This window comes from Taudactylus pleione, unplaced genomic scaffold (genome assembly GCF_031769625.1).
Source record: "Taudactylus pleione unplaced genomic scaffold, aTauple2 ptg000875l, whole genome shotgun sequence".
NCBI classification, from domain to species: domain Eukaryota; kingdom Metazoa; phylum Chordata; class Amphibia; order Anura; family Myobatrachidae; genus Taudactylus; species Taudactylus pleione.
Window position 1 is genome coordinate 1,530,531 of NW_028285277.1, and position 18,061 is coordinate 1,548,591.

General features: G+C 50.1%; 1 protein-coding gene across 1 annotated transcript in view; it reads left to right on the forward strand.

The window, feature by feature from the left end:
- The first annotated feature begins 15,208 nt into the window (after window positions 1–15,208).
- Window positions 15,209–18,061, forward strand: part of ZDHHC13 (zDHHC palmitoyltransferase 13) — a 50,720-nt gene continuing 47,867 nt past the window's right edge. The window contains exons 1-2 of the mRNA XM_088458934.1: window positions 15,209–15,337; window positions 17,001–17,140. Of these exons, the coding sequence (XP_088315060.1) occupies window positions 15,212–15,337; window positions 17,001–17,140 (266 nt within the window). The 5' untranslated portion in view covers window positions 15,209–15,211. The remainder of the gene's footprint in view (window positions 15,338–17,000; window positions 17,141–18,061) is intronic.

The window sequence follows — 18,061 nt, forward strand, 5'->3', positions numbered from 1 at the left end:
TGTTTATGCAGAAGGATGGACGGATGTGAGAAAGCAGCAGCGGGAGTCTTTATGCTGGCTGAGCTGTGGCAGGCATTAGCATATTTCCGCAGCTAAATTACGTGCGATTACACAGATGTGATCGCGATCCGTACTGATTCAGGCCCTTAGTGTAAAAGTTTCCATCCCTGATGTTTATGTCTAACTGTGCACTAATCTTCTTATGATAATATAATATAAGGTTGGTGATGGACAAACACTGTGCACCACCAACCATATATACAGTCAGGTGCATAAATATTGGGACATTGACAGAATTTTCATATTTTGGCCTCTAGTCACCACCACAATGGCTTTGAAATGAAACAAACAAGATGTGCTTTACCTGCAGACTTTCAGATTTAATTTGAGGGTAATTACATCCAAATCAGGTGAACGGTGTAGGAATTACAACGGTTTCTATATGTGCCTCCCACTTTTTATATATATATATATATATATATATATATATATACACACACTACTGAATGGCTGTGTTGCATCCATGCATCATGCTCCCCGTCTCACACACCTGGGAAGGGAGCTGCTAGTGCAAAGAATATATATATATTTTTTTACATTTACTTATTATTTTATTGACTGTTTTTATTTAACTGTGTAGCTATTTATTTCCTTACTTTGGGCCACAGTGGTGCAGAAGGAACGATCCAAGTCTGCTTTGCCCCTCACCACCGCCAGTAGTGGTCTCATTGGTGTCTACCCTGCCCTAATATGACCAGCCCTTGTGGAGGATGTTTGCTGTGGAACCAGTCAGAGGACATGGACCAGAAATACTCAGTGCTGTCCCAGTTCCAGCCGCAGCATGCCAACTCATGGCTGCAATTCCGGCATGGCTCTTTCCTACTACAGCCTGTCAGAATTCAGGGCTCGATTCAGACCCGTTCACTAGATGCATTCGCACGCAGCCTTCAGATGCCAAAGTATGCAAAGCCCACTATCGCATGGCAAGGCATTAGCACGTCTACTATGTCTTGGCGTGCGATCGCGGTGTGTATTTAGACACCCACCAGCCTGTCTTAAGAAGCCCACTTATACAAGTCATCTCCAGGAAGTATTTGCAACCATCGGTAACATCGAGTACCATCTGATCCATACGTAGCACTTGTGGCTGACCATACGCTACCGCAAGCACCGCGAGTGCTTCAGTGTGTAAATCAACCATGTGCCGTGTACATCTTAATTATGCACGTCTCTGAAACGGCGTTAAGACGCTCAGACGCGCCTGCGTTCGCAGCACCACTCTTCCGTTTCCATCAACCAACCCGTTACCACCCACAATCGGCTTATCCTGTCACTCAGTCTAGCGAGGAGTCTATGCTTAAGAGGCGATCGCATGGACTGGTTCGCGCGCTGCGTATGCATGCACACATTGCAAACATTGGCAGGCTACGCGCGAACGCATCCTAGCAAGTCTTAATCGGGCCCTCAGTGCGTAGCGTCTGTTAGCCGTCAGGGTGTAGTTACGATCACATTGTTATGTACATTGCCCTTCTCTTCAGCCGTATGACAGGTGGGAGAGTCACAGAGATGCTTTAAACATTAACACCCCTAATTAGCTCATAATTTGCCACTGGCTGTGGGCATTGAGCAAGCCTGCAGCACCCTTTATACTTGGTTAGGAATCTGGAGTCTATGGCCCTGATTCAGAGCCGGACGCTCTGACCAGAGCGCTCGCTCTGAATCAGGGCCCACCTCCATAAATATGGAGCGTCCTCCTGGACGCTCCTATAGCTGTGGGTCACCACCCACAGCCTATACGAGCGTGCAGGATGATGGTCACGATGGTCTTGACCATCGTGACCATCGCCACTGCGAGCAGAAGCCTGCGGTTGAGAGCCAAAATCACTCCCACCGACCATTGCCAGTGCGAGCAGAAGCCTGTGGTTGAGTTTCTATCAGAGCCAAAATCACTCCCACTGACATCACTAGTGATGTCAGTGGGGCCGGCTTCTGACGGTAGGCGTTCCCTTGGGAACGCTCCGTCTGGCAGGCACGCCCACCAAAGGGGCCGTGCTGTCAGTCAACATCGACAGCACGCCCCCTTTGATCAGACACAACGAGCGAAGGAAAGTCCTTCGCTCGTCGCGTCTCGCGCATGCGCACGACGGAGCTCCCTCCGTCGTGCGCATGCGCAGTGCACACCATCGACCCACTTGCGAGCGGACAGCCGCTCGCGAGTGGGTCTGAATCAGGCCCAATGCTCTCCCAAGCATTCTAGCTGCAGAGAGAGGAATCTATTACACATAATAAAATAATGCTGTGATACGTTTAATATTCCTGCATTGGGGACGAGTATAAGACAAGAACATCACTGAGGACGCACACAGACTGCTGTCATATCTGAGACACGTTGCAGCACATCATCCATGGTGTGACCCTATGGAAAACCTATGGCTTAGCTGAGCCAGGATTACGAAGAGGGAGAATATCAGGCAGATTGGGGCATGTACTGTACACTGCTGAAAAACACAGGTATTGTGCCCAGATGCAGAACGTAGGTATAAAAATGAAAGAAAATCATACAAAAGTTATTTTTCCTTCCCGCTAAATACATAAAGGTCAGTGCTGCATCATTGGTGTTATGTACATACAAGTGACTTACTAATGACCAATGTATACAGGCCTGAGAATACACACGAGCGTCCATGACAGATGTCCTGGACGTAATGAGGGTGACTCAGAGGTGGACTCATTACTGCGTCTTATTCTAATGACACAGCTAATGGGCTTCCTATTGAGACACCACCCGGCTGCGCCGCAAATTTGATGATGTACAAGGACGCACTATCGGCGAACCATTGGCAGGCACAGATTGTCCGACTGAACATGGCCGCCATCGTCAGTGCAACTGTGTTTTTGGACGGAGTCACTGATACCGACACGCCTGCGTCTGATAGCTACACCCCCCTCCCGTTCCCCAGTAACCACCCAGAAATGTCCATCGAAACTGCATGGACCTGTATAAAATTTCAATCTGCGTCTCTGTGCAGTAATCATTGGGACACATGCGCAATGCAGCTCGGACGCATGCGCAGAGGGAAACCACCGGACGCTTGCGTCTGATGGCTTCCCTGCATCCACCTCTGAATCACCCCCAATATGTACTGTGGTCCTCATTCAGACCCGCTCGCAAGCGGGTCGATGGTGGCCCAGTGCGCACATGCGTCGTGCGCGAGCCCTGGAGCAAGCGCAAAAAGCACTGGCTCCGTGGGTCACTACAAAAGGGGCGGCTGTTGATGTTGATCGACAGCTCGCCCCATTTTGTAGGCGTGGCGGGGGGGTGGCTTCACAAACGGAGTCATTCCCATGCGAACGCCTGCCGTTTGTGGGTGGCCCCACTGACATCACTCATCTATTAGAGCCAGAAGCTCTCTGGGGCTTGCGGCCACGAGACCCTACCACAAGGGTCTCGTCGCAAGCCCGATGGTCGCGATGGTCTTGACCATCGCGACCATCATCCTGGTCGCTCGCATAAGCTGTGGGTGGTCACCCACAGCTATGCAAGAGGCCGCAACTAAAAAACCAAGCGCCCGCCCTGATTAAGCACGAGCGCTCGCTTTTTGCGAGCACCTCTGAATCAGGGCCTGTGTGCACGGAATAGCACCGGACACGTCACATTTCCAGTACAATAAAGGAACCTCTATGGGGCTGTACTCACAGGCCCACTGCTGGCAAACTGCCTTGGGCTACATTCACTGGACAGTCAGAACAACTGAAACGCATCTCCCAATAACACTACAACAAATTATACTTTTAATTTGTATCCTTTCTATTAATAGTCATACATTACTAATTTGAGAAAAACTAAAATGATTTCAGAATGTTTTTACTAGCTATATTTTTTGAGCTACACTACTTGCACTATACTAGCGTTCCCGCTAGGCTGTTTTAGCGGGGCGCGGCACCCTGCCCTCCTTCTGGAGGGCAAAAAGCACCCTGCCCTCCAGGAGGAGGGCAAAAAGCGCCCTGCCCTCACAGCCTGCGTGTGACGTTCTCACCCGCGGGACTCAGTGTCCCGCAGGTGGAGAAACATGCGGTGTCGCGGTGACGTCCCGGTCACCGCCGGAGAATAGACGCTGGGCGCATGCGCCCGGCATCTATTCTCCTTTTCTGCAGCGCTTGGGGGCTGCCCGGCATGTCCGTAAGCGCCGGGCACACCCCCAAGTATGACGAAAAGGGGACGCGTCTTATAGACACGCCCCCTTTTCATGACCATGCCCCCTTTTCGGGCGCGCGCGCATAAGGTTGCCCTCTCTAGCTCCGGCGCCCTGCCTGCCACCGGAGCTAGAGTGAACACTATATACTGTATGTACATTAGTAATATAGTCATAGTGAAAAGCTATTTTAAAATAATCTGATATTTCTTGATAGAAAATAAATAACAGTTGTTTTAATTCAATCAATCACAAATAAGAACACAAAACGAAACATACATACAGCATAGGAAACAAACATACAGCATAGGAAACAACATACAGCATAGGAAACAAACATACAGCATACGAAACAAACATACAGCATACGAAACAAACATACAGCATACGAAACAAACATACAGAATAGGAAACAAACATACAGCATAGGAAACATACATACAGCATACGATACAAACATACAGCATACGATACAAACATACAGCATACGATACAAACATACAGCATACGAAAAAAACAAACAGCATACGATACAAACATACAGCATAGGAAACAAACATACAGAATACGAAACAAACATACAGCATAGGAAATAATACATACAGCATACGATACAAACATACAGCATACAATACAAACATACAGCATAGGAAACAAACATACAGAATACGAAACAAACACACAGCATAGGAAACAAACATACAGCATAGGAAACATACATACAGCATACGATACAAACATACAGCATAGGAAAGTACTATGTAATATAGTGGCCTATACATGGGGGTGCTTTCTCTTTGCTTGTCGCTTGTACTCCTCCTCTGGGGCATCTCTTGTCACTGTCACCTCCCCTGATATCTTTGTCCCATTGCTGAGATGTCTTGGTGGAATCGCTCCCTATGCTGTCACTCAGTGCACCACAGTTATCTTGTGGGGGTAATCCAGTGAATCGCATATATTTGAATAGGGGAGGGGACAAATAGCTGATTCATGTAATTGGGTCATTAGGCCCCGCCCCCTCTGCGCAGAACACAGATTGCTGGTAAGATTCTCTCCATTCAGCCCACTTCACTAGGAATACCCCTACATCGTCATAAATGGGCTATATCTCGGAACTCAGGGCCTGATTCAGAGCCGGACGCTCTGACAGAGCGCTCGCTTTAAATCAGGGCCTGCCTTCTGGTTTTTCAGAACGGCCTCCTGGCCGCTCGCATAGCTGTGGGTGACCACCCACAGCTATAGCAAGCGGCCATGATGATGGTTGCGATGGTCAAGACCATCGGGCTTGCGACGAGACCCTTGTGGTAGGGTCTCGTTGCTGCAAACCAAAGAGTGCTTTCGGCTCTAACAGAGCCGAAAGCACTCCCACTGACATCACTTGTGATGTCAGTGGGGCCGGCCTCAGACGGTAGGCGTTCCCATGGGAACGCCTCCATCTGGGCAGCCATGCCCCCGGCCTGCCCACCAAAGGGGGCGTGCTGTCACTCAACATCGACAGCACGCCCCCTTTGGTACGAGACCCGGAGCGACGGTTTGCCCGTCGCTATCCGGGTCTGGCGCATGCGCACGACGGAGCCGGCTCCGTCGTGCGCATGCACACTGGGCCACCATCGACCCGCTTGCGAGCGCATAGCGCTCGCGAGCGGGTCTGAATCAGGCCCACAGAGCTAACTGAGAGTTTTAAATGTCATATTCATTCTTTGCATGCTGACATCAATTAGTAGTAACTATTTTCACATCGGAAACATTTTCATTGTTGTGCAGTGTAAGTAGTGATCTATTGGTACTTACTGTTCTGCAGATGTCACCTTGTCATATTACAAAGGGTTCATCATAGGGCATATGTAATAGCCTGCTAGTTGCAGCCAGCCGTTGGGTGTTGGTGATTTAGCCACTACATGTAAAGCAGCAATACCAACCTGGATTTGTCTTATTGAAAATCTATAGGCTAAACCAACGACATCTCACCGCAGGCTGTTACATTACCCCGTAGCAGTGATTCCCAACCTTGGCCCTCAAGGCAGACTAAAGCTGGGTACACACCTAAAGAGTTTCTGTCCAACCATCCAACTAGTTGATTGGTTGGAATGAAAATCTGGTAAGGGATGAAAGCAAATGACAATCAGCAATTTGCTCCCAAATGCCAGAAAATGGACAAAAACTGTTGTTTGAACAAATTGTTTAGATCAAACATTTAACAAACTTGTCTAACGACCATTTTCATCTGTTTTCTGGCTTTTAGGAGCAAATTGCTGATCATCATTTACTCCCATATTAGTGTTCCCTCTAGCTCCGGCGGCAGGCAGGGCGCCGGAGCTAGAGAGGGCAATCTTGTGCGCGCCTGAAAAGGGGGCGTGGTTATGAAAAGGGGGCGTGTCTATAAGACGCATCCCCTTTTCGGCATACTTGGGGGCGTGCCCGGCGCTTACGGACATGCCGGGCAGCCCCCAAGCGCTGCAGAAAGGGAGAATAGATGCCGGGCGCATGCGCCCGGCGTCTATTCTCCGGCGGTGACCGGGTCACCGCATGTTTGTCCACCCGCGGGACACTGCGTCCCGCGGGTGAGAACGGCTCCTGCAGGCTGTTAGGGCAGGGCGCTTTTTTCCCTCCAGAAGGAGGGCAGGGCGCCGCGCCCCGCTAAAACAGCCTAGCGGGAACGCTACATATGTTACGAGATTTCCATTCCAACCAATCAACTAGTTGGATGGTTGGACAGAAAATCTTTACGTGTATTCACTACAGTCCTGGTTTTAGTGATATCCATGCTTAAGCACATATGGTTAATTCAAAATAACTGAGGTACTAATTAAGTCACCTGTGCTCAAGTATGGCTATACTTAAAACCTGGACTGTTAGTGTGCCTTGAGGACCGTGGATGGGAAACCCTGCTCTATAGCCTTAGATCAGTGGTTCTCAAACTCGGTCCTCAGGACCTCACACAGGTCACGTTTTCCAGGTCACCCAGCAGGTGCACAGATGTATTCATGGTTACAGGACTTTCTTCCGACTGCACCCACTCTATGGAATGCCTCACCACGCACAATAATGGTGCTTACACACTACACGATATGCTCCCTGAGCGATATCGTGTAGTGTTGTCCCCGGCAGGCTGTGCTCAATGTCGTTCATGACATTGAGCACAGCCGCTGAACGATATCATTAACGATATCGTTCAGCGCCAGGCTCTCTCCCCCATTCTCTGTTATCGTTCAGTCGTCCACTTTATCGCCCAGTGTGTACGCACCTTTAGACTTACCTCTAGTCTTCAATCCTTCAAGCGTTCCCTGAAAACTCAACTCTTCAGACAAGCCTATCAGATTCCAGATCCGACCACATAACCTTCATAGCTTCCGTGTCTTATTACATCCCCTCTCACAGTCCACACATAACCTCACACATTGGCCCGTATTCTATTTGGGAGCGAAAAGTCCGTGTTGGACTTTTCGCTCCACTTTCGAGCTTTTCCTGGGATAAAGTATCGGGCGCGTGCCCGCTTTATCCACTACATCACACCCCTTTATTCATATCCCACCCCCACTACTCCACTCCCCAACAATTATCACTATCAAGCTCTTTCTAATCTTCATTCTGTAACTGTAATGGATATAATTAAGTGTAAGGTTTACGTTCCAGCTAAATGGTGAAAATGTACACCTGGATAAACCACGCTGTGATGTATGGAGTGTAAATGAAAGCAGTCAGATTAAAAATGGATGCTTACCCTCCCAACTCTACATCAGTTCCCCCTTGCAGGTAAGACGCTCACCCTCCCAACTCTACATCAGTTCCCCCTTGCAGGTAGGATGCGCACCCTCCCAACTGTACATCAGTTTCCCCTTGCAGGTAGGACGCTCACCCTCCCAACTGTACATCAGTTTCCCCTTGCAGGTAGGATGCTCACCCTCCCAACAGTACATCAGTTTCCCCTTGCAGGTAGGATGCTCACCCTCCCAACTCTACATCGGTTTCCCCTTGCAGGAAGGATGCTCACCCTCCCAACAGTACATCAGTTCCCCCTTGCAGGTAGGATGCTCACCCTCCCAACTGTACATCAGTTCCCCCTTGCAGGTAGGATGCACACCCTCCCAACTGTACATCGGTTTCCCCTTGTAGGTAGGATGCTCACCCTCCCAACTGTACATCGGTTTCCCCTTGTAGGTAGGATGCTCACCCTCCCAAATGTACATCGGTTTCCCCTTGTAGGTAGGATGCTCACCCTCCCAAATGTACATCAGTTTCCCCTTGCAGGTAGGATGCTCACCCTCCCAACTCTACATCGGTTTCCCCTTGCAGGTAGGATGCTCACCCTCCCAACAGTACATCAGTTCCCCCTTGCAGGTAGGATTCTCACCCTCCCAACTGTACATCAGTTCCCCCTTGCAGGTAGGATGCGCACCCTCCCAACTGTACATCAGTTTCCCCTTGCAGGTAGGATGCGCACCCTCCCAACTGTACATCGGTTTCCCCTTGTAGGTAGGATGCTCACCCTCCCTTGTAGGTAGGATGCTCACCCTCCCAACTGTACATCGGTTTCCCCTTGTAGGTAGGATGCTCACCCTCCCAAATGTACATCAGTTTCCCCTTGCAGGTAGGATGCTCACCCTTCCAACTCTACATCAGTTTCCCCTTGCAAGAAGGGTACTCACCCTTCCAATTCTACATCAGTTCCCCCTTCCAGTGCAACATGGTTTTGCCATTGTGTAAAAATGCAGCTTTTAGTTGAATATACTCTTAATTCTACAGTAGATAAAGCTGGGTACACACCGGACAGACATAAGAAACCATCCATGATTTATGTTTCCAAGAGAGAAAATGAACCTGATGGGTTCCATACAAAAGGTCGACAAATATTTGGCCGGCACCTGGTAAACATGACAAAATGTCGACGTGTACAAAAGGTCGACAGGTTCAAAGGGTTGACATGGTTGACAAAAAAATGGTCGACACATTTTTTTTTTTATATATATTTAGGGTTAAGCACTTACCGGAAAGTTATGGTTAGGCACTAGGAGGAACGGTTAGGGTTATGTACCAAGGGGAGTGTAAGGGTGAAAATTAGGGTTAGAAAAGGAGACTTATGTCTTACCTGTTAAGTCATTTTCTTCTAACTCCATGGAGGACACAGGGACTACGCTGGGGTATAGGGTGACAGATGGAGTTTGGCCACCAAACAGTTAATTTCTTCAGAGATGTGCAGCTCAATGCTAGCCCAGGCAGACCAGTCAAGTTAGCAAGCCCAAGGTAGGAATGGGAAGGAGAAGGAAGACAGTCACACACAGAAACAAACACCCGAAGAGACAGGGAAACCAGAAAATGACGAACAAACCCCGGCAGTCAGGGTGGGCGTCCTGTATCCCCTATGGAGTTTGAAAGAAAAAGGACTTACCAGGAAAGACATAAAAGTCTCCTTTTCTTTTTCACCTATCCATAGGGGACAGGGACTATGCTGGGGATGTCACAAAGCAATTCCCCTAAGGGAGGGGACGCTCCTGAGCTGCACTGAGTATCTGTCGCCCAAAAGCCGCATACGCGGAGTCGAAGGTATCAAAAGCATAAAAGCGGATAAACGTGTGAAACGAACCATGTGGCAGCCTCGCAAAGCTGACCACGACGAGTTGGCCATGAGGCACCGACCGATCTTGTGGAATGAGCAGTCACCACGCCCGGGGCAGGAAGGTCCGACGCCACGTACGCGTGGCAGATGGTTAAACAGAGCCACCAGGCTATGGTCCGCTTCCTAGCCAGCCAGCCTCGCTTGTGGAAACCATAGAGCAGGGATCTGGAACCTCAGGCCCGGGGGCCATATAAGGCTCTCGGAATCATTTGGTCTGGCCCTCAGAGCTTTTTTCTGCTAGCCTCATTTGGCTAGCGGAGTGCCTAGAATGGCACACTGCAGCCAGAATCTATGCAGCAATGCCGCCTGGAGCTTCCTTAGGACGCTTCAGATGGTTACACCACTGTCCTTACAGCTCCCTGGAACATCCTCAGGATGATCCGAGCATTGCTGTAATCACCAGCGATTGTGGTATCACCCCCGTGTGAAATCACACTGAGGGGGCGTGGCCTGCGAATAATGTTATATAGATCAAAATGGCCCTCGGCAGAAAAAAGGTTCCCCACCCCTGCCATAGAGAATGAAAAGGGAATCCGACTTCCGGATATCCCCGGTACGCTGTACACATAGATGTGGAGGGCCCTCCAAAGAGGCCTCTTTTCCGGCGACTCCTCCGGAGACTGAAAAGCCGGGAGCACAAGCTCCTGATTGAGGTGGAATCTGGAAACCACCTTAAGAAGGTAGCCAAGTCGAGTCTGAAGAACGGCCCAGTCCGAATGAAAGACCAGACAAGGAGAGCGACACGACAGAGCGCTCAAGTCCGACACTCTCTGAGCCAAAGCAATAGCCAGAAGGAATATTGGACCTCATTCAGTCGGTCGTAAGCGGCCGCTCGGTCGTACCCAGCGATGTTCGCAAAACAGCGCATGTGTAAGTTTCGCAATGCGCATGCGCAAACTAGCTGTTGCGATCGGAAATTTTTCTATCCTTCAACTTGGCCAGGTTGTTAGTTTGAGTGACAGGATGAGGCGTTTGTGGGCGGTAACAGGGGAAGGTGCTTGTGAATGGGGGAGTGGAGATCCGACCGCAGGCGTGCCTGACTATGCAAACGGCGTTTTATGGGAGTGCATAATTAACTAAGTAGTGTCATGGCACATGTGACATGGGAGTTTTTTACACTGACTTGATCGTAGTGCTTAAGAGAGGGTATGGTCAACCTTAAGCTCTACGACCAGCTCCGATGGTTCCCGATGGTCTCGATTAATCCTTATATGCCCGGAGATGATGTGTACTGCGAACGAGAAGGGGGCGTGTTTTTATTCTTACGGCCGCATCCTCCCCTCACTCGTCCAGCGAACGATCCCATCTTAACGACGCAACTTGCGAGCGCTTCATTTGCATATCCGGCCCGTTTTCCCTTACGACCGACTCTGAATGATGTCCATAGTCTTCCACATGAGCCAACGAAGGCCCACCAAATCCAAAGGCTCGAAGGAAGGTGACTGAAGAGCCTGAATCACCAGAGACAAGATCCCATGGAGCCACCAGAGAAAAAAACGGAGGCTGAACGTGGAGAACTCCCTGGAAGAATGTACGAACATCCGGCATCAAGGCAATCTGTCTCTGAAAGAGAACCGAAATGGCCAAGACCTGTACCTTTAAGGAAGACATACAAAGACCCAAATCCAGGCTGGACTGTAGAAACAAGAGAACTTGTGAAAGCCGGAAGGATCTAGGATTAAAACCTCTGGAAGAACACCAGGAGAAGTAAATGCGCCAAATCCGATTATAAACTTTGGTGGAAGGTTTCCGCGCATTCAACATGGTGCGAATGACTGACCGCGAAACACCTTTAGCTTTCAAGACAGATGTCTCAATAGCCACCCCGTCAAAGCGAGGCAAGTCAGATCCACGTGGAAGCACAGGTCCTGAGACAAAAGATCCGGCCGTGGAGAAAGACACAGCGGGGCATCGATGGAGGCTCAGAAGATCTGCGTACCAAGCCCTCCACAGCCAATCGGGAGCTATCAGAATCATGGTGCTGCCTTCCAACTTGAACTTGCGGAGAACCCTCAACAGAAGTGAGATCGGAGGGGATTTGGACATGAAACAAACTCCACCGAACCGCCAAGGCGGCTATCAGTAGAGCCCCAGGGTCTCTGGTGCGAGATTCAGTCTTTGGTACCTTGTGGTTGTACAGAGACGCCATTAGATCGACTTCGTAGTATGCGACTGACCTTTTTCATGGTGCCGAGTGCTGCCCTGATGGTTGATCTAAGCGATGATTGTCGCGTTGTCTGATTGGACTTGGACGATGCTGAAGGAATTGCTGAGCATGACAAAGAGCCCTGAAGACAGCTCAAAGTTCCAGGACATTGATTGGCAGGGGGCTTCCTGAGCCGTACATCAAACCTGGAAAGACTGCTGGCATGTCACAGCTCCCGACCCGCGAAGACTTGTCTGCAGTGTGATCTGGAGATGGGATCCGTTGAAACGATTCAGAATCTCGGCCTGGAGAGGCTGGCAGTGAAACTGACCGTGCTCCACCATGTCAAAAGTGGAGACCAGAGATCCCAGGATCCGCATGTGGGCGTGAATTGACACCCGGCGATGAAGTAAGAACCCTTGAATCCTGTCCTGCAGATCCCCAATCTTGTATACCTGGAGAAATTCTCTCTGAACCTGTGAATCTATCAGGGCCCCCAGGTGGAGCATCTCCTGGGCCAGAGTTAGGGAGGACTTCTTCCAACTGATGACCCACCCATGCATCTGTAGAAGATCTATTGTGAGGCAAAGGTGCTCCTGAGCATATCCAGAGATCTGGCTGGGATAAGATCGTCCAGGAATGGAAGAATTCTGAAACCCTTGCGCTGCGAGTGAACTGCCATGACCTTCGCGGACACACAAGGAGCCATGGAAAGACCGATACTGGTAGTGCTCCTCCTAGACTGCAAACCGGAGGAAACACTGGTGACTGAGTCGGATAGGCACATGTAAATAAGCATCCTGGATATCTAAGGCCATGAAATCTCCTGGTTCCAAGGCCAAAATGATGGAGCGCAAAGACTCCATACGGAAATTGTTGACCCACAAATACTTGTTGAGGGATTTGAGTTTGAGAATTGGACGGAAGGAGCTGTTCGGCTTCTGAACCAAGAAGAGGTTGGCGTAGAAGTCAGAGCCCTTCCGATCCTCAAGGGCAGGAACTATCACCTGGAGACTAGTAGAAAGCAAATTGACTCCCACAGTGCTTTTGCTTGTCCCGGATTTCCTGGAAGGCCTGTGGTAAAAACCCATGCCGGTGGATGCCTCCTGAAAGTCAGATCGTAGCCTGCGAGGCTACGCCGCAAACCCAGTGTCCGACGTGGTTGTCATCCAGACTTCGGAAAAAAGCAGAAGCCGATCTCCCACACTGCGGTCCCCCAGGGAGAGACCCGTCCAGTCAATCGGTAGGCTTGTCAGCTGGTTTGGCAGCTGGGCGTCTGGTGGGCCAGGACTGCTTGCTTCTGGGTTCGGCGGTCTTAGCGGAAGAATTCTGGGACCTAGTAAAAGACTACTCCTTGGCCTTCCCTTGTGGGCGAAAGGAGCAAAAGGAGGACGCTCTCTCTAGGGGTTGCCGCCGAAGGCAGAAACGCTGTCTTGGAAGCTGCCACCGTGGCAACTATTTTATCCAATTCTGGTCCAAATAGAACATCACCGGAATAAGGAAGGGCTTCAAAGGCCTTCTTAGAGTTCTAGTCAGTGCGCCAGGAGTGCACCCAGAGAGCTCTTCTGGCCGACACAGAAGAAGCTGACACCTTGGAAGTTATGATGCCGGTGTCAAGAGCCGCTTCATCCAGATAGGAAGCAGCCTGCTTGATATGCACCACCAGAGGTAGTAGCTGGTCACCATGGGCCTTTGACATAAGGCCCTCCTCCAGGGCATCCATCCAGGTGCTAATCGTCTTAGCCACCCCTGCAGACGCCATGGTCGGACATGCGATAGCACCTGCAAGTGTATAAATTCCCTTAAGGAAATTTTCCAACCAGTCCATCGGATCCTTGAGGGAAACCTTATTGTAAATAGGAAGGGTAGAAACTTGATGAAATGGGCAATGTGCGTGTCAACAGGAGGAGGAGACTCCCATTTGCCACGCTCCTCAGCAGGGAGTGGGTAAAAGGATGCAATGCCTGGAGACATTAAACTGCCTGTTAGGAGTGGTCCAAGCCTCTGCTAGAATTTCCTCAAGTTGTTCAAATTTAGGAAACTCCACTGAGACCTTTTTCTGACGTTTGAAAACCGGCGCCGTGGGTCTAGGAGCCGGTTGCTCATCTTCAATGGAAAGGACCGATCTGACTGACCTCACTAAGGTGACATCTACTTGATGGAGAGGCACCTCCTGAACAGACGAGGACTCATCCTCAGGGGCACAGGAAGAATCCTCCTCTTGGTCCGAAGAGAGTTCCAAATAAGAAATCTCAATCGTCTGGGGAACAGAGCTCTCACGCCTGGGCGATCTGCGTGCGGAAGTACGGTCTCTATCCATCATTTGCTGACAGGAGGCAGACACCTGTGCTAAGCCCTGCACTGTGACAAGGTGTTCATGCATGCGATCATGCACGACCCATACTGCACGTGCGCAATAAAATATCTCAGTCTGCACCATCCTATAATAAGAGATGTAGTAAGAACAGTCCGCTGGACTGCCCATGCTGACCACTCTGCAGGAAAACTATTTTCTGGGGCTGACACACAGCACCTCTTGAAGTGAACCGACTGCGGGCCAGAGACCCACGAAACTAAGGTGCCTTGGCTTGGGGGCGGGCTATAGGAGAGGGGCCCGGTGCATCCTGGGAGCACAGATTTAACTATTGAGGTGCCCAACGACTGACGTCATCAACCTATACCCCAAGGTCTCCTGTGGAGCCCTATGGACCCTGCAGTAGAAAATATACAGTACTGTACATCCTGTAGTGTTATATAATGTATAATCTCTCAGTCTGCACCATCCTAATAATATATACAGTACTGTATACCCTGTAGTCTTATTTAATGTATAATCTCTCAGTCTGCACCATCCTAATAATATATACAGTACTCGGTCTCACCTGTCCTGGTATATAATGTACAATCTCTGTCTGCACCATCCTATAGTTATATACAGCACTGTATACCCTGTAAGGGTCTCTCCTGTCCTGTTATGTGGAGGGGGGTTTACATACATACATACATACACACATATATATATATAATACATACATACATACACATACATACATACATACACACACATATATATATAATATATACATACACATACATACATACATACACACACACATATATATATATAACAAGCCGAGTTACATCACACAATATATATTCCCGCCCTTTTCGCGATCTCGCGGCTGAACTTGTTTTGGGTCCGCCTCTGGTCCCTTGCTGCCTCGATCCTATTGGCCACCGTGCTTTGATTGATGAGTGATGAGTAGGGGCGGGTCTCCGTCGCTTTCCTCCAATCACAATGGAGGAGTGTTCCGTAACCAGGAAGTGGCAGCGTGTGGTGGAGACAGGGGAGCGGCTGTGACCGGAGACACCATGAGCTCCCCGGTAAGTGTCCCTCCCCCCCATATAATAACCCTGAGCTCCCCGGTAAGTGTCCCCTCCCTCCATAGATCACCCTGAGCTCCCCGGTAAGTGTCCCCTCCCCCTATAGATCACCCTGCGCTCCCCGGTAAGTGTCCGCTCCCCGGTAAGTGTCCCCTCCCCCTATATAATAACCCTGAGCTCCCCGGTAAGTGTCCCCTCCCCCATATAATCACCCTGAGCTCCCCGGTAAGTGTCCCCTCCCCCATATAATCACCCTGAGCTCCCCGGTAAGTGTCCCCTCCCCCATATAATCACCCTGAGCTCCCCGGTAAGTGTCCCCTCCCCCATATAATCACCCTGAGCTTCCCGGTAAGTGTCCCCTCCCCCATATTATCACCCTGAGTTGCCCGGTAAGTGTCCCCTCCTCCCATAGATCACCCTGAGCTCCCCGGTAAGTGTCCCCTCCCCCCATAGATCACCCTGAGCTCCCCGGTAAGTGTCCCCTCCCCCCATAGATCACCCTGAGCTCCCTGGTAAGTGTCCCCTCCCCCCATAGATCACCCTGAGCTCCCCGGTAAGTGTCCCCTCCCCCCATAGATCACCCCGAGCTCCCCGGTAAGTGTCCCCTCCCCCCATAGATCACCCCGAGCTCCCCGGTAAGTGTCCCCTCCCCCCATAGATCACCCCGAGCTCCCCGGTAAGTGTCCCCTCCCCCTATAGATCACCCTGAGCTGTCCTGTAAGTGCCCCCCCCCCTATAGATCACCCTGAGCTGTCCTGTAAGTGCCCCCCCCCCTATAGATCACCCTGAGCTGTCCTGTAAGTGCCCCCCCCCTATAGATCACCCTGAGCTGTCCTGTAAGTGCCCCCCCCCTATAGATCACCCTGAGCTGTCCTGTAAGTGCCCCCCCCCCCCTATAGATCACCCTGAGCTCCCCGGTAATTGATAGCCAAATGATATTGGCTAGGACAGAAGCTCATAAGGCAACGTATAATGGCTTGTGTAGGGGCTCCCAGTATACGAAGTGCGGCAGTGCTGTTATAGTCCCGTGTTTTCTCATCCCCATTACATGCTATTACCGTGTATAATTCATCGCTGTCGTATTCCTATGAATGATCTGTTGAAAACTTTGGAAGAACAAATATAGTAGCCAATGCCAGTATTGGTATATAAACTTACCTGGGGGCTTCTTCTAAAGTGACGCAAACTGGGGCTGACTCACCACCAGCCAACTATGTCAACCCCTGGCCGGGATGTAGTCAGCAATACCGGCGCCGAAATCCTGACAGCAGTATCCTGACAGCCGGCGTCCTGAAGGTAAGTATCGGGGGCTAGGCACAAGGGGGGAGGATTAGGGTGCGGGGAGGTTAGGTTTAGGCACTAGGGGAGGGGGGGGGGGGGGGAGGATAGATTTAGGCATCGGGGAGGGTGAGTTATGTTTATGTTGCTTAGGGGGGGGAGGTTAGAGTTAGGCAACGGGAAGGGAGGGGTAAGGGTCAGTCTTACCTTAGTTCCCTTATGGGTGTCAGGATTCTGACTGTCTTTATTCTGACCAGCGGTGTCCCGATAGCCGGGATCTCCTACCCAACCCGCTAGGTGCTCATACTAAGTGACCACATTACTGTGTTTCTAGAAACGTTCATTCTATTCTATCTGTAAATGTTATTCTATTTTTCCTGTGCAGTGCAAATTGTCCCATGGGCACAGTCACCAGCACAGCCACCACCATGCCGGGCAACATGGGGCACCCGGGGAAGACAAAGTGGCATCAGGCCAGCAAGAAGTGGAGGATTACAGCAGCTGGGACATTGTGAAAGCCACACAGTAAGTACAATGCTGTGGATAAAGCAATGAGGGTGACTGGTGGCCTCTATTAGTGGGTAAGCCATGTAGAAGTGATACCATTAAGGTATAATGTGCCTCATTTATGTCTGGGGCTAATGAACTCCCAAATTACCTGTCTTCGTCCTGTATAGCTGACTGGCCCTTTGTAATGGTGATCTGTAACGCCAAACCATATATAAGCTACCTGACCATCTCTCCTCTGTGCTGTCAGTCGGATTATAAATACAGTTTATCTTCAGACTTTATATGTAATCATTGGGTAGAGTTGATGTATACGCAGCTTAGGAGCCAGTCCCGTGTCGGCAGCCAGTCCCGTGTCAGCAGCGTTTCAGGCCAGTCTCGTTATAGAGCAAGTATATAAGCTACCTGACCATCTCTCCTCTGTGCTGTCAGTCGGATTATAAATACAGTTTATCTTCAGACTTTATATGTAATCATTGGGTAGAGTTGATGTATACGCAGCTTAGGAGCCAGTCCCGTGTCGGCAGCCAGTCCCGTGTCAGCAGTGTTTCAGGCCAGTCTCGTTATAGAGCAAGTATTGAATTTCCTATTTCCTGCTTTTTGTTCATTAATAGTCGTATTGATTTCTTGTCCACCTTGTACATCTACAGGTATCTGGAAGTGGACACTCAGGATGGGTTTTTATGTGCAACGTGTTTGACATATCTATACATGCTTTTCTCTGATAAAAACCAAAAGTTTAAATGTGTGTAACTAGTTTCTTAGGGGAGACAAATAAGAGGGTCACAGTTTGGCTCCTGCACACAGGGGAGGAACGGTGCATAATCGGGCCCATTATCTATAATTGGGTAGGGGCCCAGCTGTGGAGTCGCAGGCCTTCTGCTGTGCCCGGGCGAGCAGAGATCAGGGGCATGTTTTGAGCGTGCGCATCATTCACAC